This window comes from Mytilus californianus, unplaced genomic scaffold, assembly GCF_021869535.1.
Source record: "Mytilus californianus isolate M0D057914Y unplaced genomic scaffold, xbMytCali1.0.p SCAF_1, whole genome shotgun sequence".
NCBI lineage: Eukaryota > Metazoa > Mollusca > Bivalvia > Mytilida > Mytilidae > Mytilus > Mytilus californianus.
The window spans coordinates 11,306,708-11,331,077 of NW_026262581.1; the positions used below are offsets into that span (position 1 = coordinate 11,306,708).

Genomic DNA, 24,370 nt, shown 5'->3' on the forward strand with positions numbered 1-24,370 from the left:
ATAACGCGATTCTTTAAGTTTTGATGACGTCATATCTCGAAAACAACATCGGTGACCCCAATCTTTTTTTCGCCTAAAATATCTTAATAAGTATGATCTGTCTACATGCAAAATTTCAATGAATTATTATTAGTATTATAAATAGTGTGATTTCCCTTTAAAATGTCTTTTAATGCATCAATTTAAAGAAATTAGTGAATAGTGAAATTTTGTTGACACTTATCCCGATAAAACTAGTTGGTAAAAAAAATAATGTCCAACCCTGATATATGTACATGTATTATAATATATAGTTATGGTGATTTATTCATAATATGATATATATAACTTCAGTTTTACCTAAAATGTTATTATCTTGGGTGTCCATGAAGCTGAACATGTATATATATGTAGTAACATGTAAGTATCCAACAATCTATTCTTTTCAAGTTCATTTTACTGTGTTTTTCATTCATTTTTTAAAAATTTTTTGTGGTATGACTTTTTTGAAAATTGGGGAAAAACTTTATAACCTTATAATCATGCTGTTTGATTTGTATTATTATTCAGGCTGTTGAATGTAAGAATGAAGATTGTGTCATGTTATTACTACAACACACTGCTGATGTTGACACACGAGACAGACTCGGAGATACTGCTGTACATGTTGCTGTAAAAAATAGTTATACCAATATTTTACGTCTCCTGATCAAAAGTGGAGCAGAAATCAACATTAGAAATAAGGTTAGTAATACCGATCTTTATTTGATATAGGCTTTTTGTGCTGATGCAGCATAAAGCAATCACCAATCAATCAATCAATCAATCTTTATTTGACCAGTTACAGCCAGACTTATTTTTTGGTATTCAATATTCATGTTTTTAGAATATAGACACAATAAATGTGATTTTGTTCCGAAATTACAAATGCAAATTATTATTTGAGGCTCAAGATATTTTGAAAATGTCAATGGGAAAAAATCCTTGAAACTGAATTTTGGCTCAAAATTGTGTAAAAAAAATTAGATTATTTATATGGAACATGCACATCATGATTTATAACTTTGTTCTCCTTCTGAAATCAGGGTATTGATTTGGGGTTGTGCATAGGGACGGGCGGCCACCAGACCCCAACTGATTTAAATTATATGTTGCTGCTGATAAAAACAATAAAGATCAAGTTGACATGTTAAAATGTTACCATATAAATTTTAACATTTGCATTATTCTGTTAAACATGACATATCTCTGTGTCAAATCTGTTAAACATGACATATCTCTGTGTCAAATCTGTTCAACATGACATATCTCTGTGTCAAATCTGTTAAACACGACATATCTCTGTGTCAAAAATCTATGAATATTTTAAATAATGTCGTGTTTATATTTTGTAGAGTGGTTTTGCTCCTTTACATCTTGCTGTGAAGAATAAAAAAGATGAAGTGACAAAGATATTGTTACAAAATAAAGCTGACTTTGATGTGATGGATGGAGATGGGAGGTAATTTAAGGCATAATTTTTAAGTAACCATTTTATTAACTTATTATCTTGAATACATGAGGGGATGACACACTGTTGGGATGTGGAATATAGGGGGTAAAAAAGTGGGATCTGAGAGATAGGGGGTAAAAAATTGGGATGTGAGATATAGGGGGTAAAAAAGTGGGATCTGAGTAGAAGAAGGGAAAAAAAGTTAGGGAAGTGTGAAAAATGGACAAAATAATTTGGGCAGGTAACAAAAATTACCCCCTAAAAAAGCTAGATTTGGGAAATGAGCACCTCAAAGCAATCTGCAAGATCTATCCACTCAAAAAACAAAACTGTCCAGCAACTCTCAGTCTGAAAGAAAACATACATAAAGTAAATGAGAGTTGAGATAGTCTTACTTTGTACAGGGGTTAGCTAATTATTTATGGTATGGTGGTCCTTTTACATATTTTACGGACAGAAAATATTTTGACTATTTAGATATTTTCTAGAATGGCCTCAATTTACCACAGAAAAATTATAATTTGGACTAACTCAACTCTATTATGCTTTTAAACAAGTTTTTAAAAACAATTTTTTCTAGTACAAATATAATGTTTTGTACAAAAAAAAATTTTGTGGTATAATATCTAGGTTGTATTGAAAGACAGAATATCAAACAGATCTTGCTTGATTATAATCAGAGGCAATATTTCAGATGGATGAAAAATATTTCAAATATTCATAATTTAAGATAACATGGAAAAACAAGATTTAAATTGTTTGAAATGTTGATACAAGTTGATGCTGATTTTTTGAAGCAAATGTTTTTATTTTTTTCAGGACACCATTGATGTATGCTTGTTATGAAGGGGCAATAACTCAGGTGAAAGATTTGATAACAGTTGGTGCAGATACCCAAATCAAAGATACAAAAGGTATTTAGATTTGTTTTGAAATTGTTTTCTTATCATAATCAGCTATAAAATGAGTAATTGATACTTTTTTAAAAAAATTGGAAAATATCACAATCTTTTCATTTGTCCCTTTGGACAAGATATTATAGGTAAATATGGTGCTTTTACGTAACTCATCTAGAATAATTAAAAAAAAATTAATTGAAGATTTAAAATCAGTATTGGATTTAAATTTAGAATTAAAAAAAAAACAGACAACTTTGACATCTTACACAAACAGGTATTTTTAAATTTTCAAAAGAATTCAGTATTTCTTATTCTTGATTCCAGGATTCAATGCTGAAGATATAGCCAATCAAAAGGGTCAGCATGCTTGTTCCCATCTACTGATAGAACATAACAACAAACAGTCAGGTAGTGTGGCCAGTACACCAAGGATGCCATCCATATCAAGTAGAACTAATACACCCAGACAGGAGAGTAGTGATTTAATGTTTGGGTTGCCTGCTACAAATATGGCAAATGGTAAGAAAAATTATTATTTCATCAGTATGGCTAGTAGGAACTTCTGATTATTTCTCATACTAGTTAAGCTTATCAGAAAATACAGGCACAGCATATGAACATTATTATAGCTTCCTAAAGAGACAGGCACTCCATTTCAGTTTAAAAAAAAAAAAAAACTGAAAAAGGACAAATATTTTCATTTTTTGTAAAACTATACACAGTAAGCAAACTACTGTCAATATTTGATATTACTGGTATTTAGATAATAAATCAACAGATCCCCAAACAGTGCATGGGGGGAATCAATACTGATACATATTTTAATGAACAGATCCTACATTCTGATTAAGTTCAAAGTGTTTTGAATTGGTTTTAGGACTTACTTTTAAGTAAATAAATACATTTTTGAAAATTGTAGATTATGACTCTGATGAAGATGGCACCTTTAGTAAAAGTGCTGGAGATGACTCCTGGAAATCTGATGCTGACATGAGTCTTAGTCTACACGGGAAGGTGAGAACACTTACATGTGAGAGCATGTCTCAATTATATAACTAATGTATAACTCAATAAATAGATAGTAACATATAAATTTTTAATAGACATGAAGAGGCCTTTGAGTCAGTTTCAGTTATATGTTGTTAACACTGTGATGTATTAAAAAATGAATGATTCTTCGTCCTAAACATTGTTAAATAGTTTTCCAATTTTAATATTCCACTAGGAAAACTGATTATTTTACTTGTACAGTCACTTGAAAAACATTTATACTGCTAATAAACAATTCTGTGTTGTCATCTTCGATTGTACTATAACCTAGAAGATAGCTATCTAGCCTAAAAGGTCAGTTCATACTATTTACTTTGTCAAAATTAAGATTATATCTTTGTTATTCTAAGATCTAACTGATTTTTTGAATGTTCAAAGTTTATTTACAGAACCTGTGTCTTAAGCACAACCAAGTTAATAGCCTATTAACCAATCTTGATGAAGTACTGATGCAAAATTAATGATTGACACTTTGGCAACCATTTGTTATGAAAACGAATTAGCATTCTTTTCTTGAAATTAAAGGGGAACAATAAGTCCATGATGGCAACAAAGAATTGTATTTAGGGTGATGTCACTGTTTTTTTTTCAGGGGTCCAAAAGCTTTTTGTATCTTTCAAAGTTTTTAAATATGTTTGTATTATCCTGAAAAAGGATGAAAATAGATTAAAAAGTAGAAACATAAATGAAAAAATATTGCACAATATTTCAGTACATTATTTCTTAACTGATGGTTGTAATTTATTAATTTCTCATAGAGAACAGGAGGTTTGAAACTACCTTCACCGACTTTAGTAAGTTATCTTTTGTTTTCTGAACTCATTGTGAAATATGTTGTGACATGTATTGATAGGAACATTTTACTCCCATGTAAAGGAAATCAGCACAGTTAAAAAAAAAATTATGAAAATATAGATATTGCAACAATTTAATTGCAGCGTTTAATTCATGCCATCATAGTGAATGTATAATGCATGCAGTTTATTTTTTGCACTCTCCGATTTTTTTATTCAATTTTAAATGAAACCTAAAATTATCAACCTGTGCCAATATAAATTCCTGGTTCAGTCAAGATTCTAGGAATTATATTCTATTCTTGACCTAAAATATTTTTTTAACAACTTATGATAAACTATACCCTGAACTATAAGGGCTAAATATGATCAGTATCTGAGCATTCATTAAGAGTCTGAACCCATTAAATCATAGAAATAACATGTTCAATTTAATTTTCTATTAATTATTTTGTCTTGATTTTGTTTGACTAACTTGGTGTATTGTGAATGCTATAAGCTTGAATTCTCAATCATTTAAATACTATTACCCATACTTCTAGAGAATTTTTAGATTCCACATAAAATATTGCAATGAGTTCAGATGTTGCAAACTTGCTATGTAAACTTTTAAATCACTATAGTCATTCTAGACATCATTTACACAATCTGTGGTAAAGGGATCTTTCACTTGAGTGAGATCTAGGCTAAACCATTCATTCATCACAATGTTTTTTTCCCATACTTTCACAGGGGCCTATGTTCCTTGTATGTGCAAGTGAATAATACTTATTTGATTATACGCTGCAAAATTACATAAACATTTTTACAAGTCAGAATAATATTGTACAAAATTATTACACCACAGAATATATATAGTAAATATCATAAAAATTAAATGATTTAGCTTCTGCTTACTGAATGAAATTTATAAGTGTGGTGTGGCTTAATAAAGAAAAATTAATACATGTACAATTATTTGAATATAATCCATCTAAATGTGTTATGAAAAATTAAAATAAATTGTACCTGTAATAAATTTATCAGTGATAAAAGAAATAATAGAGGGAGAAAAATGAGTTGAAAAGTCCAAACAGTGGCTGAAATGATTAATGTCCATAAATTTAAAATAATTCAGTCTCATGAAAAATATAAGTTTCAAAATATTTTTATAAATAAAGGACGATACAGATGAGGAAGTGGAAATGCCGAGGGAGGAGGTAGGTAGAAGTGCTGCCCTCTTTATTGTGTGGTAGGTACAGAGGTCATGACCTCTTATGTTGTGGTAGCGCCATTTTTCTGTGCATTATAGATATTTAAATTATAAGCAGACTTTTACCACATTCAAATTGAAGCTATTGTATATCTGTACACCACCTCACCTTTATTTTGTGTTTTGTAATGTTCTGATATTTAAGTATTTATTTTTGTAAATGCACCTATCAGAAATCACTTAATTTACTTGTATTTTATAAGGTGAAGGATATATATTTTATTTGCATACTTGTATTCTATAAATGTACAGTTTGTTTTATGTTTATTTTTTAAGTACATATTCTAATTATAGACAGAGAAAAAATCATCAAGTAAATTCTTATATATGTAGAAAATATTCTTTTCTTTCTAATTGTTAATTATATCATTTTAAAGTTTAATCTGAGTTCATCTTTATAATTACCTTAAACAGAATGCTACTGTTCAAAAAGGAAAGTAAAATTTTGCCCTCAGAAAAAGCTGCAATATAAATTCTATGATTTCTTGTGTAGTTATCTTTCTTTATGTTACCTGCACATATTGTTTGAGACTCCAACTAATTGGATACACATTGTTTTAAAAGATTTAAATTTCATATTAGTAAATCAATCATTTGAGTATATACCTTATCACTTTTTGTGATTTGAAGCAATTGACTCAAGATTTTGTGACAAATGACATCGTACAACATCAATATTGCACTATGGTGTCAAACATTTCTTCTTGTGATGTCATAATGCTGCAGGGTTGTCTATAATGTCCATTCCAGTTATGACAGAGAAATTTGCTATAAGGTGTATTAAATGAATATAACTATGTTTACAGATAACAGAATTATATTAAGTTATATAAACTACTTAATTGTATCTTTTTACTTTAAAAGATGAGCAACTCATTTCACAAAAAATGTTAACTAGTTAAAATACTTGTATGTCATAAACATTTCAGTATAACTTATGATCAATTGTAATTGTAAAACTGACCGTGTAAAGTCACATGTTTGAAAATACATGAAATGACTGTCCTATGAATTAATAACCAGTATTTTAATGTAACAGTACTTTTAATGCAGTGCTTCATTTTGTGCATTTCTGGAAAGTCTTCAGATCTGAACTAAACAGCTCACACATTACTACAAGATCCAAATTCCCATATTGTCAACTGAAGTACCAAAACAATTCATTTGTAGTCTTCCCTAAAATTAATGTTTGCATTATTCTCAAATGGACATCTACTACTTCAGGGGTACTGTTGGATGTCCACATGTGTCTTTGAAGGAACATTTGAGGGATTAATCAATAATTTGCATGCCATACTACTGAATTTTCCTGCAAAAAAGAATGTTATATATACTAAGGTTAACATGCATCAATTATTTGAAAAGTTGCATATGAAAGGACCTGAGAAAATCACTTTATACTAATTTTGTGAATGATTTGATGTTATATTGATATATTTTTTATCTTTATAGGGTGCAACGCCAAAAGTAAATCTTGCCAAAGCATTGAATCGTATTACTACTGGAAGTGATGCTTCAGATAATGAAGGTATTGTATTATTTTGTCTTACAGCATGTTCAAATAATTTATGTGCCTGCCAATTTTTTAATTTAGTTTTTTTAGTCAAATCTTGTTTTAGTGAATTTTTTTCCTCATTTGAGTGAATGAAGAGATGATGGATGTTTAAATCTTTGATAATGGAATTTTTACTGGATTTTATTGGGTTGTTTTTTTTTCCATCGAGCCAAAAATCAAGATCAATTTATTCAACAAAAAACCATTAGTTCTTTGATGTTTGGAAAATGAAATCAAACCATCATTGAAATATAAGCAGGATTTTCTGTGATACATTGTATTGTGAGAAAACACCATTGATTTAGGAGTTGAATTATTCTGTTAAACAAGGTTTGACTTTTAACACAGTGAAGAATAGAAAATAGTAATTTCTGTATTTTTACTCATTTTTATGTATATTTAAAGTTAAAAATTATATTTAAAGTAAGTCATGTCTTATCTTTAGCACTTCGTTCCTGTTTGAGAAAGAACAGTTCATTTTCAGGTAACATGAGTTGTCTGCCCCTTGGTGTGTGTCTGCCACATTAACAAATCTTCCTGACTTAACAACCTTCAGTGATTTGAATTTTATTCCTTTGTTTTTATTGCTTGTATTTTTTATTGTTAAAAGGACCACAGAGAAGAAAAAAGGCTGGCATGTTCAATAATTCAGAATCCTGATTTCAAATACAATATATGTACATAATATATGTACATCTCTATTAGCTTAATTTTCAAACTAAGAAAAAAAAACCTTTATTATTTTTTATCTTTCTGTTATTTTTGCTGAGAAGTTACAAGAAACGAAGCCTCTAAGGGTATTCACACATTTTTTTTTTATTCATCATCTTTCTTTTAAGTGCTATTTTATGCTAAGTTAGAAAAGTCAGGAACATATTTTCCATTGTATATATAGTATTCAAAGAAGAGTTTGTTCTGTTTTTTAAATAAAAATTGCAGAAGAGTTTATGGTATAAAAGTAAAAGAAATCAATAATCAGTAAGGACTAACATTATAATTATTTAGGTATGAATAGACAATAACTCCAGTTATATATTTTATTTTGTGAAGTTTGAAGGAAAGGTACTCGTGGAATTTGAATATGAAAAAAAGACCAATACTTGAACAGCATCTTGATTCACAAATGTGCATAGAAAATTAGTGAATTAGTGTTTTGCAGTCACAAGTTTTTCATGTTTTGTAGCATATTTTGTAGCATAAAATTACATTGTGTACACCCTGATTTACAGCAACATGTCATTTGACATTTTTTCTTAGACTATAGTATTTAGAAAACTTTTTAACAGAGCATTGGGCTATGGATATGTTTACTTTTTTCTTGACATCTGCTGTCTAATGAGTTTGTATGTTTACACTTTGTTTGTATGCTGGTTAGTCTGGCTTTATTAGTGTTTGCTGGAATGTTATTGGAAGAATGGAAGCTGAACTTGAGTAGTGCTGTTTCTGATTGTTGCTGTTACTCTTTTTGGGGGGTCAAAGTCAAACAGTAAATTGAAGTATGGTAGAATTTACATAGTAAAATTGATGGGATTATCAAGGTTTGAAGAAGCTACCTGAAAAAATAAACTGCTGTAAAATTCTCAAATATATATACAGATTTATTGCTGAAATAAGACCCTCTTTTATCCACACTCAATAAATTATCATTTGAGAGAAAATGTTTACTGTGTTAAAAAGTGCAATTAAACAACAATGACAACTGGTATTAGAAATGTTTATGTGGTCTTGTTAAAAGAGAAATGTTTTGAACTATATATGAAAAATTTCAATTGATTCATTTGTTGTTCCTGTCTACAACTTAATGTTGATTTGCAAGTTGTAAATCTCTTGACTCTAATTTATGATCTAGCATTGAATAGACATTTCGGTTTAAAGACTAAGGATGGACAAAACAATGAAATATAACCAAATGTTGAAAAGAAATATATGTAGAAACCCATTCCTTTTATCCAAAGTTTGATTGAATATATTTTGTAATTCCCTCATTAGATTTTAACCCATTTCTTATTCCAAACAGATAAAGAAGGTGACAGTGAAGGGCATGACATACCTGTCAAAAGACTGTCTGCCAAATCTATCCAATCAGTAACCTCGGCGGAAATTGAATGGTCAGACGAAGATGAGAATTCTCCTGTCAACACACCTAGAAAATCATCTTCATCCAAAGTTTCATTTATAGATAAAGATGTATCAGAAATCCATGAAATTGTAAGTTATTTGTCTATTGTAGTTAAGACATTGTTATAGTAGGAATAAGGAAGTATGGGATATGAATCGACTGTTAGCATTGAATTGAACGACATGTACCTGTACAGATAACCTTAGACTAACACCACCAAACAACCAACTGTATGTCATTCAAGCTTAGATTTGATCATCTTTTGCAATTATATGTATATTTTATAAAAGTTATTGAAAAATAATAATGGTGTTTAACTTTTGTAAAGATCATAGGCAAATAGATATTTGATTGGTTGAGACTATTCTATGTGACAATAATGCATTAATTAATAAAAATGCCTATCTTAAAGACTATGATTCTCCCTGATATAATCCTTATTAGAAACATACATAAAGATAAAAGAAAAATTAATGATTTACACTTTAAATGTGTATGTGAGGTCATGTTGTTTCATAGACATTTATGTGCCAAAGTCATCAACAATCGTGTACATAGCAGTGTTCTCCCCAGGCCCGTAAAGGACCGCGGGCCTGCGATGTATAATTTTTCACCGTGGTGGTATCGTTCTTACCGCGATGTATAATTTTTCTCCGTGGTGCTAAAATTTTCAGTTAAAAAATCGTAAATCGGTAAAGTTTTAAACGACTTGTTAAATCTTTTCCGTGCGGTATAAAATTCCAGGTGAAATTTGACCAGTCCAAACCAGTTCAACACGGATTGTTTACACCACGTGATCGATTTACCTTTATGAGGTTAACCTTTGTTGATTGGATTTAATCGATGTAATTAACACTTTTTACATGATTCTTTTGTGTTTTAATTTAGAGATGATAACTTTATGATCAAAGATAACTATTTTAAGGCTTCACTCATCACCTGACAAGTCGGCAAATACTTTGTAAACAAACGGTGTTGACCCGATAGTTGTACACATGACGGTACATATTTTGTACATTATAAAGTTAGCTCAATACTTATATTATAGTTTTATATGTCTCTGATTAAGCCATGGCCAAAATTATCTTTAATTATGACATAGTTATTGCATGATATTCCGATTTCAAACTGTCAACAAGTAATTCAAAGGGGAAGGATCAAATGACCCAGTTAGTTCACGTAGAATATTCAAGATTATTTACAATTAACTGCAATCTATTCTATTTTATAAATAAAATGCATGACTGTACCTTCAAACTGGATATATATATCCATATGATCATTAATGAATAACAGAAGTGAGCTTGCAATTTTAATCCATAAGCACATGTTAAATCTATTTATATCTACTTCCTGTTATTTAGGCGGGAAAATAGGGAGACTTTGTTGTTGACATTGAATATGCTACTTCTAGATCTTTAGACCTAAGATAAATTTATAGATTTAGGAATTCTTTTTAAATGGATCATGACAAATAAAGATTTAGATTTCAGTGCAGTATTAAGTCTGTATCTATGTTTGATTATCACCAAACACAAGAAAGATTAATATTTACATGTTTATGAAATCTATGGCAAAATGTTTTAAAATTTATGAAAAATTTCTTTTTATTAAAATTTAAGATAGAAACTGGTTCAAATTATTACACAATTTTGTTCTTGTTAATTTTAAATCTCCTTATGACAGGAATCCTTTCACATACAACAACTTTCTTTCTAGAAACTAGAAAGTTTTTTAAATTGAACATTTTTGTTCTCTTTTGAATCTGGGAACAGTATATCTAACAATTTATATGTTCCTGTTTGAATGATATTTTATTTTTATTGATCATGGATTTAAAAAAAAATTTAATTACTTTAAATTTAGATGAATATTATGTAATGAATCATGTTTTATTTATTTTTAAAGAATATTAAAAGTATACAAACTGTTTATTGATCTTTTTAACCAATAATATTCTGACATAACACAGTACCACAGTATTAAAACTAAACAAGAGACATAAAAAATGCAGTAACTAGAAATATAGCGACGCAACGCGACACAACTGATTGTTTGAATCATTTCACCAAGCTGTTCACACGCGTAACCCTGGTGCTATCCAAAAATCCTGGGGAGAACACTGCATAGTTTTTGTCTCGCCTTGATGGATTCAAAAAGCGAGACATAGGTATGCTGTTTCCGGCAGGGGCGGTGGCGTCAACAATGTATTAGTTTGTAATTAGGTCTAGTTCATGGTGAACCACTAGTGGTAGGTCAATGATATTTGGTATGCAGTTGTATTAGCATTGGCACATCTCATTACCATGGAGATAATTTGGCCCCGCCCCCTCAGTCAAGGTCTATTGACTTTGAAACTTTTCATAGTTTACATGTATTAGTTTGTGATTAGGTCAATTTATGGGGAACCACTAGTGGTAGGTCAATGATATTTTGTATGCAGTTGTATAATCATTGGCATATCTCATTTCCATGGAGATTATTTAGCTCTGCCCCCTTAGTCATGGTCTATAGACTTTGAAAATTTTGCTAAGTTAACATGTATTAGTTTGTGATTAGGTCAGTTCAATGGGAACCATTAGTGGTAGGCCAATGTTAATTGGTGTTCAGTTGTATAAGCATTAGCACATCTCATTTCCATGGAGAATATTTGGCCCCGCCCCCTCAGTCATGGTCTATTGACTTTGAAACTTTTGGTTAGTTCACATGTATTAGTTTGTGATTAGATCAGTTTAAGATGAACTGCTAATGTTAAGTCAATGATATTTGGTATGCAAATGTATTGGCATTTGCAAGTATCGTTTCCATGGAGATTATATAGCCCCACCCCTGATCATGGTTCATTGACTTTGAAACTTTTACATAGTTTACAAGTTAATGTTTGTGTTTAGGTTTGTTTAAAGGGAACGACTTATAGTAAGTCAATGGTATTTGGTATGCAGTTGTATTAGCATTGGCACATCTCATTCAATGGAGATTGTTTAGCCATGTACCTTCAGTCATGGTTCATCGACTTTGAATATTTGCATAACTAACATGTTAAAGTATTGATGTTAAAGTATTGCTATTTTAATTTCAACATTTGCATTATCAAAATTACAAAAAGGCGAGACATATCTCTGTGATAACAGTTTATAATTTCTTTTCTTTAGAATATGGAATTATGCTATAAAGAATGATTAAACCTGTGTTTTTGTTGCAGAAATTTGTTGTTGCATTGCTATTCTATTCAGAACTGAGCTATGAGTTATCTAATAATATGGTCTGGGTACCACTACGCATTTTATATATTTATTTCAGACTGCAACAGAAAGTGAAACTGACGATGGTGGGGAATACCAAGGGTCAGAGGCCAAACGACCAAAATATGACCACACATTTCAACAACAGCAGGTAACTTACAACTGAAAAATTATGTATGGATTTATGTGTCTTTAATCACAGAGGTTTTCTCCAAAAAATAATTTTTATGAAATATTTACACTGGGAAATACTTAAAATATCTGAAATTATAATATTGATTAAGGTAGATAGGGTGTCTTCCTCCATCTTGGATTTTGTAATACCTGAAAACAATCGGTCTGGATCTTTAATAGAATGTGCAAATTTTGAGAGTAGTAGGTAATTCATGTGTAACAATTTTCATTTCAATATAGAAAATAACATGTTTTATCATATTTATGGTTGTATTTTACAAAAAACAGAAAACTTTTGTTTGATTCAATTTTTTCCAACTTTGCCACATAAGGGGAGGCAACTCAACTGTAAGGGCAGATAATTCAGAACAAGGTACTTTTACAATAGAATGTGTTAGGAATTTACCTATTTTATTATGTAGCAAGAAAACGAGTCCGGTGACCCCATTTTTTCTTTTTCTTATCTGAAAGCATAATATTAAAGCTATCTTCTCATATTTTATCTCAAAATTCTATGGTGTAGTTTTCGTTTTATGGCAGAAAATTGGGTTTTCCATGCATAATCTATACAAAATCTGTTAATTTTGAACAACCTGTAGCGTGAAAATAAGCCCCGTGACCCATTCTTTTTATCATTTTTTTTTAAAAAGCTTGATATAAACTACATTTTGGCAAATTATTAAAAAAGTCTATGGATTACAATTTAGACACCCCATCTACCTTAATGATAAAAAAAATTAGTGTATATAATTGTTTCATTTAAACCAGTAAATGTAATTTGCACAGTAAAAACAGTACTAGTATTTCATGATTTTCAGTTGGAAAAATTTATGCTAATGGTATTTATCCATTATAATTAAATAATGAAAATAATTTTTATCACTGATTGAAACCTATTGATTTTCCCCAGAATTCTGGATACACACCAACAGGATTAACAGGGGTTGCTAATGATGAACTGAGCCAACAGAAACTCAGAGGTAACATAAAGAAAAATAACTTTACTTTCATGTTTTTAAATTTATTTCTGTGGATTTAAGCATTTGATGAAGAAATAACATTTAGCATCATATAATTTGATTCAGTGTAATATAAGAGTGTTTTATATAGTTAAAATACTGCATACAGTATACATATGGAGATCGATAGAACTGTAACAGTACTTGCAGTGGGCTGAAATGCAACCACACAAACTCAATCTTTAAATTGGAATAAAGATAGAATGAACTTTTAGCATGCATTACTAATATGTGAAATAATAAGCATAATGATTACCTGAGATCAGTTTTGTGTACTTTCTGTGTTATAACTAGTCCTTGGGACAAGTATTATGTACTTTATGCATGAAACTAAAATTGTTCTTCATATGTCTTGTTTGTAAAGGAAAAAACAGGGGTAATGTTACTACAAGAACCTTAGTTTATTATGAAGATACTAAATGCACACTGTTTAGTCTGAAATTTCTTAAATTTCTGAATAGCCTTTAAGTAGATTGCATTATTTTCAATTTGACTTTTGATACAAAAATTTAAAGGCTTTAGAATATGATACTTTAAAAAACAGTGGATTTTAGTAACTTTGTGTTGTATTTTGCTAGTTTGTTTTTTTTTAGTTTTGTTTGTTGAACACCATTGTAAAACAGTTATATGTGATAGATTATTATTAGTGTGTTATATGTATTGTAGATTAGCAGGCACTAAAGACAAAAATGAAATGACTTATTAGCACTGTTAGGGTATAGTTACTCAGAAAAATATGAAGTCTTCTGTTGAAATCTGATTAAAGTCCCAACCAAAGTGTAAATCAAATTCTTTGCATTATTTTTAACTCAAGAGGCTAATCTGCTTTTTTACTAGACTGTGAAATCTGGTGTAAAAAGTATGATTTATTTCTTGAATCGACAATAAAAGTACCTGTATTTAAAAGCAATGATTTCTTGGAGCTTGTCTTCTTAATTTAGATTTTATTGAGCAATATTTGTAAAAAAATGTTTGTTGAATACAATTGTATTTGCATGAGATAACCACAAGTTTTTTGAAAATTTTTCCTCAAAACTTTTTTTTTTTGGTTCTTGATAAAATGTTACTTAAATTGACCTAATGCAAGAATACAAGGATTAGGTTGAGAAACTTATCGAACCTTGAGGCATCCTGTGATAGAACCACACCTATTGCTTTTACACTTTCACTTATTACATCATTGATATAAACTGCTGCAGTATCCCAATTACTGTGTATTATGTTTGTTGGCCAGAACACTGCATAAGTTACAAAACCACAGTAAATATTTTGTTACCCCGAGCAGAGAAGTGGGAAGGATTCCACCGGCATGTTGTTGTTTATAAGCACATTTTAGCATGTTGTTATTGTTTACAGTTGAAAATGAGTATGCCAATGGTACCGGTATGTTGTACGAGTGTTCACTGCCTTATCTTTCTCTCATCATTTTCTTTTTCTCCTTTAACATTTCTAACATCATTTCATGCTGCTGAATTTTCCATCAGTTTGCCAATATTTTCACTAAATATTTTTACATTTTTATGGTAGATTAGTTAATGATGACTTTAAAAAGCAGTTAGATGGAACTATATAGTGTATGGAAAAAAAACATAGAGTTATTGAAAAGAATTATTGAAAAATGAAATTATTCATAGGATTAAATGTCATGGTTGGGATGGTATTTAAGATTTGTAAATGTATCTTTTGGCAAGTCATCTCATTTTACCACATGTGTTGATAATTTTAATTAATGGTACCTGGTAATACCTTTTTACCATTGGTGGTTTCATGTTGATTTAAAGCATTTCTGAACTGCAAAGAACCTCTGCCTTACCTTATTTAACAATACTACTATCATTATTGAACTTGAAAGAACCTCTGCCTATGAGGTTTTTTTTTTTAAGAAATTGATTGTATGAAAAATGTGCTGCTTCCATTAAATGTGTAAAAATCTGACGAAAATATTTTCCTAACTAGGTGTTATTTCAGAAAATATTTCAGGAAAACTGTAGCAGGTATTTTTGGAGAAATATTTTCTAATATGTATGCCATTTTGATTTTTCATCATGTGTGCAAGGGGTCCTACTTTTTCTAAAGATATGAAAAATGATGAAAAAACTGAAGTGGAACTGATTTTATGGTCTTCTGATCTCGTATGTGTTTTATTTTAATAAAATATTCAAAAAAGGATAAAATGTTAGTCTTCTAGACAAAAAAGTAATGTGAAAGTTTGCTTTATAGATCTCTATAAGTTGAAGAAAACAATTTGATAATAAGTAAAAAAAGGTTTTGAAACTACTGAAGCTAAAGGCATATTCTCACCCTTTTTCACATAGAAGTTTAGAACTTTAGATTAGAATTGTACACTCTTTATTTTTCAATCTACTATTTCAGTATAAGTTCAAATATTTAGCATTTTACATAAAAATTGGTATTTAAAAGTGTATATGCTTATATTTATTATTAAGCACGTGTATGAAGATGTTAATGTTTCAATATCAGTTTAAAATTTAGTGCAGTATTATTGAACAAATGTTAGTTTAAAGAATAAACAATTAAATCTTATATATGAATCCTAAATTGATATTTGAGTTATTATTTATTTGATGAAAAATCTTGTCTCTATAAATATCTAGACATTATTTATATGCTGAATAATACTATAACAGTTTTCATTTAATTTTTCAAAATTACTGATTTAATGCCTTTTATAACCAAATGAAATTTATGTTTTCTCAATATCATTCAGATTTTATGAAGGACATTGGGCTAGAAGATGATGATGTTGATGACTTCACATCTACACCTGACATTTCTGAAATGTCTGAACCTATAGAGACTGCTCCTAAACCGCCAGAGAACCCCCCGACACAGAGTAAACAGCATGACAGTGACTGGGATTCAACAGAGCCTGGTATAACTCCTAGAACACAAAAGAGTATACTGAAAACTTCTAATAGACAGGTTAGTATTGTTGGATCTATCTCTCAATCTCCTGAATTATAGAACACCATTATTATAGTTTCTTGATTCCCCAGAGTCTAATGTAACCTAAAAAAACTAAAAATAAACTAGTGTTGAAGGCCATACTTTGACCTATAATTGTTAACTTTTTATACATTGTGACATAGATGGAGAGTTGTCTCATTGGCACTCATACCATATCTTCTTATTTATATAAGTCTGTTAACCAGTCTATAACTGTAAACCTCCACTTTTATTCTTTGAATTATCATGCTTGATTAGAACACATTTTTGTCTGTGATCGATGAATGTTAACATTTGCTGACATTGTGGTATCTGAGAACCGAAAAAATTAATGTCCATGGCCTTAGAATAAAGATCCTTTTGCTTGTTTTGAAATAAAAGCTTTTATTGGCTTGAAAATAAATTTGTTTAGATGCTTATACAAATTTTACAGAATGAATTTGATGACAAGCTGTATGAAAAATGTAACAGAAATAGCAAGAACTTGAAAACATTATGTCTAAAATGTCATTTAAAAAAAAAAAGAAATGCTCATGGTAATTGGCTCAAAATTGTGAAAATTTTAAAATATGACTAGGAAACATATATACATGAAGAAAAAAATATATTACCAGAAATTGCTGCCTGAACATTTAAGCTGTTCTTTTATTGTATGATATAATGATGTTCATTTCAGTATGAAGGAGAAACACAACAACAAATACAGCCAAAGAAACAACCACTATCTCCAAGATCTGATGAAGAAGTATGTAAACTGTGTATAGATTTGTAATGAAAATGAAATTAATACAGCAAAACTTCAAAATACCCTTTGTCAAAGCATACATTTACTTACGAGGGAATATAAAATTTGATAAACATTAGAAAATTTAAGTTGAATTATAAAACTTAATCCTTATACTGGTAGGAATTTATTTTTTTAAAACTATTTATGAATTAAAATTATTTTTTTTAAAATGTTATGAAATACAAAGTTCATTAGTGGAAATGTGATTAAGAGTAAAGTAACATAAATAGAAGTATCAATAAAAAAAAAATTAGTTCTGATTTATTTTTAGTTGTTAATTATTATTACTTTCTGGGAAATTTTTAATAATGCAATTTTGACATCACTGCTAGTGATTTTCTAAAGAAAACTCAAGGTTTTTGGGTAAAGTTTGCATAAAATGCAATCAAAACCCTATGGTACTGACTTGATATTTAAAACTTCCAAGGTTTATCACTACCTTTGATAGTTCAAACAAAATAGTGCACTGAAGTGATCATTCTTTAGATCCTATCCAGTCAGTGCATGGCATATGAATCTGTTATAAAAATAGGCTCAACTACAATGTACAATCATGAACAAAGGAAGATGACTGCAACTCAAATTTATAATTTGCCTAGTTAATAACAATTCAATATTTTATTTTGAATTCACAAAATTGCAAGATGAAAGCAATATCTACCCTTTCATTGCTTACAAGCACTTTTGATTTTAGTATGACTTCTCCTTATCTTTTAAACTGACAGAGATTTTAGGAATACTGTGTTAAATTTTGTTGTTGACAATATTGACCAGAGTAAATAGTTTCCAGAGTGGAATCTTAAGACCAGATAATTTATTGTGTATGACATAAAGGGAATTGTTGTTTTATTTTCAGACATCAGAATGGGATAGTGATGTAGAGGACATGCTTGATCCTAAAAAGGTAGGAGACAGAATTTTGTTCTTTTATTCTTTTATTGATTTTTAAATGTCACTAGAGCTACTGTGGATTTTGTTTTTTCAGCTGCCAACAGAGATCAAAATCAAGTTTTCCATCTTCATACTACTGCTACCATTCTATTATCAATTGCATGAAAGGGCTTAAACATCAACCTTATCTTGGAATAGATGTTACTAAACTTTAAAAATTCACCAACAAATGGTCAGCAATCATTTGAAGAATGTGTTATTAAGTTTTTTTTTTTAGATTAATATATGATGCCTTTAAAAAAGAACATATCCTTCATAGTGTTTCTCTCAAAATTAATTCAAAAGTAAATTCTGTGTAAAGCATACCCATCCCATATGATGAGTGGATATCAGTTCAATCCTCAGTACTCTGGGCTTCAAATTTGCATTAAAGAATTAAAGGTCCAGGACCATTTGAGCTTTCAATTGAAAGACCTTCTTGAGAAATTTATAGGTTCTATATTAAGCATCAATTTAAATGATGGGAGGTCCTGGACATTTGTAATTAAAAAGTAAAGGGTTCCCTTTCAGAAAAGACAGGTCCAAGACCTCCCACCTACCTTAATTTGAATCTCTGTACTGAGAAAGCAGAATCCACCTGAACTTTAGATTATATAGAAGTTTACCTGTTTATATTTATTGATTCTGCTTATTTGATGCTTATTAATGAAAAAAGCAAATTTTCCACATTTATTTATACTTACATTATTATTTCGTACCTGCTTTTTCAAAATACAAATTCAGCTATATTTAGATGACTATAAAAGAAAAAATATGGGAAATTGGTAATATGTTTATGCATTGAATATTCAGAAAAAAGACATAAAAGAAGGGATGAATATTGATCAGGAGAGTCCTAGACATCTTGGAAAGAGATATGAAGTCCATGGAGATGGTAGTGTGAGTGGTATAGGTGATTCACCAATAGTTATAAGAGAGACTCAAGATTTAACAGAGGATAATATTCCCAAAACTCCGGTTTCATTGGAAAAAGAAACACCAAAAGCTATGATTGAGGAAAGTGAGGACGAACAGCAGAATATCATTGATTTTGATAGGACAGATTCTTGGGATTCAGACACTGACGGTTTCAATACAGCAGATGAACAAGTGGATGGTAATAAAATGTTTGAAATCGGGGAGGATGGGAGTATTCAGGGAGTTGGTATGTCACCAATTGAATTACATGATGATGAAGATCAGGAAGTAGACAGTGAAGTTGCTGAAGTATTCAAAGCAGAAGATGACAAAAGTTTGTCTTATAAAGAGGACATCAGCCACTCAGTCAAACAAATTTTACCATCACCTGGGGAAGGTCAAGATGAAGGTCAACCATCAAAAGAGTTTAACCTGGTTTTAGATGAAGGTCGAGAATCACAAGGGTTTGACCTTGATGTTCATGATGAAGATCATGATTCCTCCAGTATAAAGAACCAGGAAGAATTGGAAAGTCAAAGGCCATCCTTTATAGGAAGACAGGAGGCAGTCGAAGAGTTTGTTGAGCAGAGTATTTCACAGAACATTGGAGGACATTCTGAGGTGTTTATATATTGTCTCTGTTCACACTCCACTCAGTACTGGACACATGTTTATCACTGGTTTCTGGATGTTGTCTGTTAACACTCCACTTAATACTGGACACATGTTTATCACTGGTTTCTAGATGTAGTCTGTTCACACTCCACTCAATACTGGACACATGTTAATCACTGGTTTCTGAATGTTGTCTGTTCACACTCCACTTAATATTGGACACATGTTTATCACTGGTTTCTGGATGTTGTCTGTCACTCCACTTAATACTGGACACATGTTAATCACTAGTTTCTGGATGTTGTCTGTTAACATTCCACTCAGTACTTGACACATGTTTATCACTGGTTTCTGGATGTTGTCTGTTAACATTCCACTCAGTACTTGACACATGTTTATCACTGGTTTCTGGATGTTGTCTGTTAACACTCCACTTAATACTGGACACATGTTTATCACTGGTCTCTGGATGTTGTCTGTTAACACTCCACTCAATACTGGAGACATTTTATCACTGGTCTCTGGATGTTGTCTTTTAACACTCCACATAATACTGGACACATGTTTATCACTGGTTTCTGGATGTCTGTTAACACTCCACTCAGTACTTGACACATGTTTATCACTGGTTTCTGAATGTTGATTGTTCACATTCCACTGAGTACTGGACACATGTTTATCACTAGTTTCTGGATGTTGTCTGTTCACACTCCACTAAGTACTGGACACATGTTTATCACTGGTTTCTGGATTTTGTGTGTTCATATTTCACTTAGTACTGGACACATGTTTATCACTGGTTTCTGGGTGTTGTCTGTTCACACTCCACTCAATACTGGACCCAGGTTTATCACTGGTCACTGGATGTTGTCTGTTCACACTCCACTTAATACTGGACACATGTTTATCACTGGTCTCTGGATATTGTCTCTTGACACTCCACTGAGTACTGGACACATGTTTATCACTGGTTTCCAGTGAAATGGAAATATCTTTTTCTTTATTATACCCCACGCAACGAGTTGCGGAGGGAATAATGTTTTTGACCCGTCTTTCTATCCGTCTGTCCGTCTGTCCGTCCGTCAGTCCTGTTTCTTGTCATCGCAACTCCTCTCAAACCACACAACCGAATTTCACGAAACCTTTTTATATAATAAGGACATACTATGTAGTTGTGCATATCGACAGGAAACTACGATTCAATTCTTTTTCCAGGAGTTACGCCCCTTTGAACTTATTTGCCCAATATACTACTGCAGCAGTTTGTCATCGCAACTCCTCTCAAACCACACAACAGAATTTCATGAAACCTTTTCAGATAATAAGGACATACTACGTAGATGTGCATATAGACAGGAAATCACGATTCAATTTTTTTTCCCAGGAGTTACGCCCCTTTGAACTTATTTGCCCAATATAGTACTGCAACCTTTTGTCATCGCAACTCCTCTCAAACCACACAACAGAATTTCACGAAACCTTTTTAGATAATAAGGACATACTATGTAGTTGTGCATATCGACAGGAAATTATGATTCAATTCTTTTTCTAGGAGTTACGCCCCTTTGAACTTATTTACTTTAATGTACTACTGCAACAGTTTGTCATCTCAACTCCTCTCAAACCACACAACAGAATTTCATGAAACCTTTTCAGATAATAAGGACATACTATGTAGATGTGCATATCGACAGGAAATCAGGATTCAATTTTTTTTTCAGGAGTTACGCCCCTTTGAACTTATTTGTCCAATATACTACTGCAACCTTTTGTCATCGCAACTCCTCTCAAACCACACAACAGAATTTCACGAAACCTTTTTAGATAATAAGGACATACTATGTAGTTGTGCATATCAACAGGAAATTACGATTCAATTCTTTTTCTAGGAGTTACGCCCCTTTGAACTTATTTACTTTAATGTACTTCTACAACAGTTTGTCATCGCAACTCCTCTCAAACCACACAACAGAATTTCATGAAACTTTTTCAGATAATAAGGACATACTACGTAGATGTGCATATTGACAGGAAATTATGATTCAATATTTTTTTTTTATACAATTTTTTTTTCTTACACTTATTTTATTTCTCCAATGACAATGTGGGGACGTGGGGTATGTGAGCGCGCTCACTAAGGTTCTTTCATCTGTAATCATTTTGAACTGTCACTGGAAATTCACCAGATTTGTGAACTGTACAAAACTTAATGTTGTCTTGTTTCAGAAGATGATGTATAAACTTAATTATTTACTTTATTTCTATGCATTTTCAGTTTATGATCCACCATTCCAGTTTCAGCACACATATGACATACACACACACACACACACATTACATCTTCTTTGCTGCAACTGGTCGAGGTTTCATATATTGTGTATTTTTATGATTTTTGTGATTTTAAGGATTTTATTTGTTTGACAAAAAATTCTGATAAGGGGATACATTAAGAATTAAAATGTTTAATTATCAGGATTTAAAAATCAATCAAATATAAGTACAAATTTTCAATGAAGTCAACATGATCAAATAAAAGATATATGTTTATAGTCAACTGACTGCTCATAATTGTTTGAGCTAACCCTAAACTTCTGTTTTTGGAGAAAATTATATCTATATTTGTATGTGCTAGAATGGAATGTATTAAAGTTCTGTGGAACAACACTGTACAAAAAGACTAAACTATGCAACTTGTTATTGCATGAATTTGTATTTTTTGAATTGCATTGAAATATGTTAAAAAGGGGGAAATGTATATTTATCCTTTAAATTACATTAAATTATATTAAAAAGAGAATTGTGATAAACGTTAATCTGTAACCAAAACTGCATTATATAAAGTTTTATTTTTCTTATTACAGTCAGGAGGTAGTAATTGGGATTCCTCTAATGATGCTGCCACACCTAGAGGGCCTCCATCCAGGGTTAGTATCTCAAGTTATATCTGTTAATTGAATGAATCTTGTGATGCTTCTGATAAAAATATCTGTTTTTAAGCTTTGATAATGAGTGGGTTGGTATATTTTAAAGAAAACAGTACTATGATATTTAAAAGGTTTAGTGTGTTTGTACCATATTAAAAATTATATCAATAATAGAATATGTACATACATCATAAAATGTTGCAACTCAGGTGTATAACTTGAAGTAAGATTACAGTATAACAATATAAATATAACCAGATTTTATACCATAATTAATTGAGAGAGATTAGTTAAGGGCATACGATACAGTTTTGATCCCGTAATGAAATTTTGATGAAAATTTGCATATAGGCTTTTTTTTACCTGATTAAATCAAATGTGCAATAAAAAATATACCATCATATGCTACTTTTTGAGTAAATTCAGGTTGAAATTTCAGATATTTCCTCAAAATTCGGATTTGTGGACGTAGTTTTCCTTTCGACAGAAATACATAACTTTTTTGTTTTAAAAGATAAACACAAGCTGTTTTTTGTTAAATTATTTGTAATTTCTGTTTTATATAAATGTTCTATAAATTTGTACATTTTATTTTTACAAATAACTCATATTTATCAAATGTTCATAAATGTAGAAAAAAAACGTCATTTTTTGCTGTATATTTATCAAATTTGAAATAATTGCACTATTGACTTTTTCATGAAAATTGGTACACATAATCTTCGTATGTAATCAAACCAAATGTCATTTTAAAAAAAAAGGGTCCATGAACTCGTTTTCAAGTTCAATCAGTTTGAATGATAAAAATCAGTCGAAAACTGCATCTTTTCCAGATAAGTCACTGTTTGACGTTGCGAACATAACAATTTACGTTAGCAACGTCATTACTTCCTCTGTAACTGTATTGTATGCCCTAAACAGAGAGAACAGACAACAGAAAATTACTATGGTCTGCCTGAATTAATGTAGATGTAGAGATTAACAATTCAATATTTTATTGTCTTTTAATTTTATCGATAATTGTTTAATCATTGGGGATTTTTGTCTCACTTTATAAAAGATGTTGTTCCCTATTTTAGTTGACAACTTCTGCAATAGTGGTAGGGGTAGATGAAGATGAAGAGGATGATGATTTTGATGAGGAAGCAGAGGTACCAGTACAGGTACCAGTACACAAGGAAGTTGTAGAAGAACCACAACAGGAAGTTATGGAAGAGACTGTTGATGCATTGAACCATACTGGAGGTTCTCATATCAGCTATGTAACAACTGATAGCCATTCATCTAAAAATACTGTAATACAGGTGACAAAGGATCAGGATCAAGATCAACCAGAGGATGAAGAGGATGAAGATTCAGAGTGGGATTCAGATGTAAGATTTATAAAATCCTATAATAGCAGATAAAAAATTGATGAAAAGTTACTTGTTGTTCAAAGCGGCTTATCTGGATTATCATCTTCCTAAAATATCCTGCAGACCACATATGAAAACTGATTTTGTGAAGTAATAATGATGAATAGAGCAGTTAACTCTATAAACTAAATCATCAGGTTAAAAAAGGTTGGCATTTAAACACAGAGATGTATCAAGATTTTACACAAAAACAGCTTTTTCCAAATAGTTTCTGGTGTTACCATCTAGATTCAAGTTGA

The 24,370-nt window shown here is 30.6% G+C and overlaps 1 protein-coding gene across 12 annotated transcripts in view; it reads left to right on the forward strand.

Moving 5' to 3' along the window:
- LOC127699199 (ankyrin repeat domain-containing protein 26-like) overlaps positions 1–24,370 on the forward strand; it is a 111,778-nt gene that overhangs the window by 14,129 nt on the left and 73,279 nt on the right. For all 12 annotated transcript variants that reach the window (XM_052203063.1, XM_052203130.1, XM_052202994.1 and 9 more), the window contains exons 3-21: positions 550–723; positions 1,374–1,480; positions 2,291–2,385; positions 2,695–2,889; positions 3,290–3,384; positions 4,179–4,214; positions 5,375–5,413; positions 6,919–6,994; positions 7,467–7,505; positions 9,039–9,229; positions 12,441–12,533; positions 13,467–13,536; positions 14,932–14,958; positions 16,304–16,518; positions 17,219–17,287; positions 18,186–18,233; positions 19,073–19,798; positions 22,654–22,716; positions 23,796–24,089. In XM_052203063.1, coding sequence (XP_052059023.1) covers positions 550–723; positions 1,374–1,480; positions 2,291–2,385; positions 2,695–2,889; positions 3,290–3,384; positions 4,179–4,214; positions 5,375–5,413; positions 6,919–6,994; positions 7,467–7,505; positions 9,039–9,229; positions 12,441–12,533; positions 13,467–13,536; positions 14,932–14,958; positions 16,304–16,518; positions 17,219–17,287; positions 18,186–18,233; positions 19,073–19,798; positions 22,654–22,716; positions 23,796–24,089 — 2,652 coding nt within the window. The remainder of the gene's footprint in view (positions 1–549; positions 724–1,373; positions 1,481–2,290; positions 2,386–2,694; positions 2,890–3,289; positions 3,385–4,178; positions 4,215–5,374; positions 5,414–6,918; positions 6,995–7,466; positions 7,506–9,038; positions 9,230–12,440; positions 12,534–13,466; positions 13,537–14,931; positions 14,959–16,303; positions 16,519–17,218; positions 17,288–18,185; positions 18,234–19,072; positions 19,799–22,653; positions 22,717–23,795; positions 24,090–24,370) is intronic.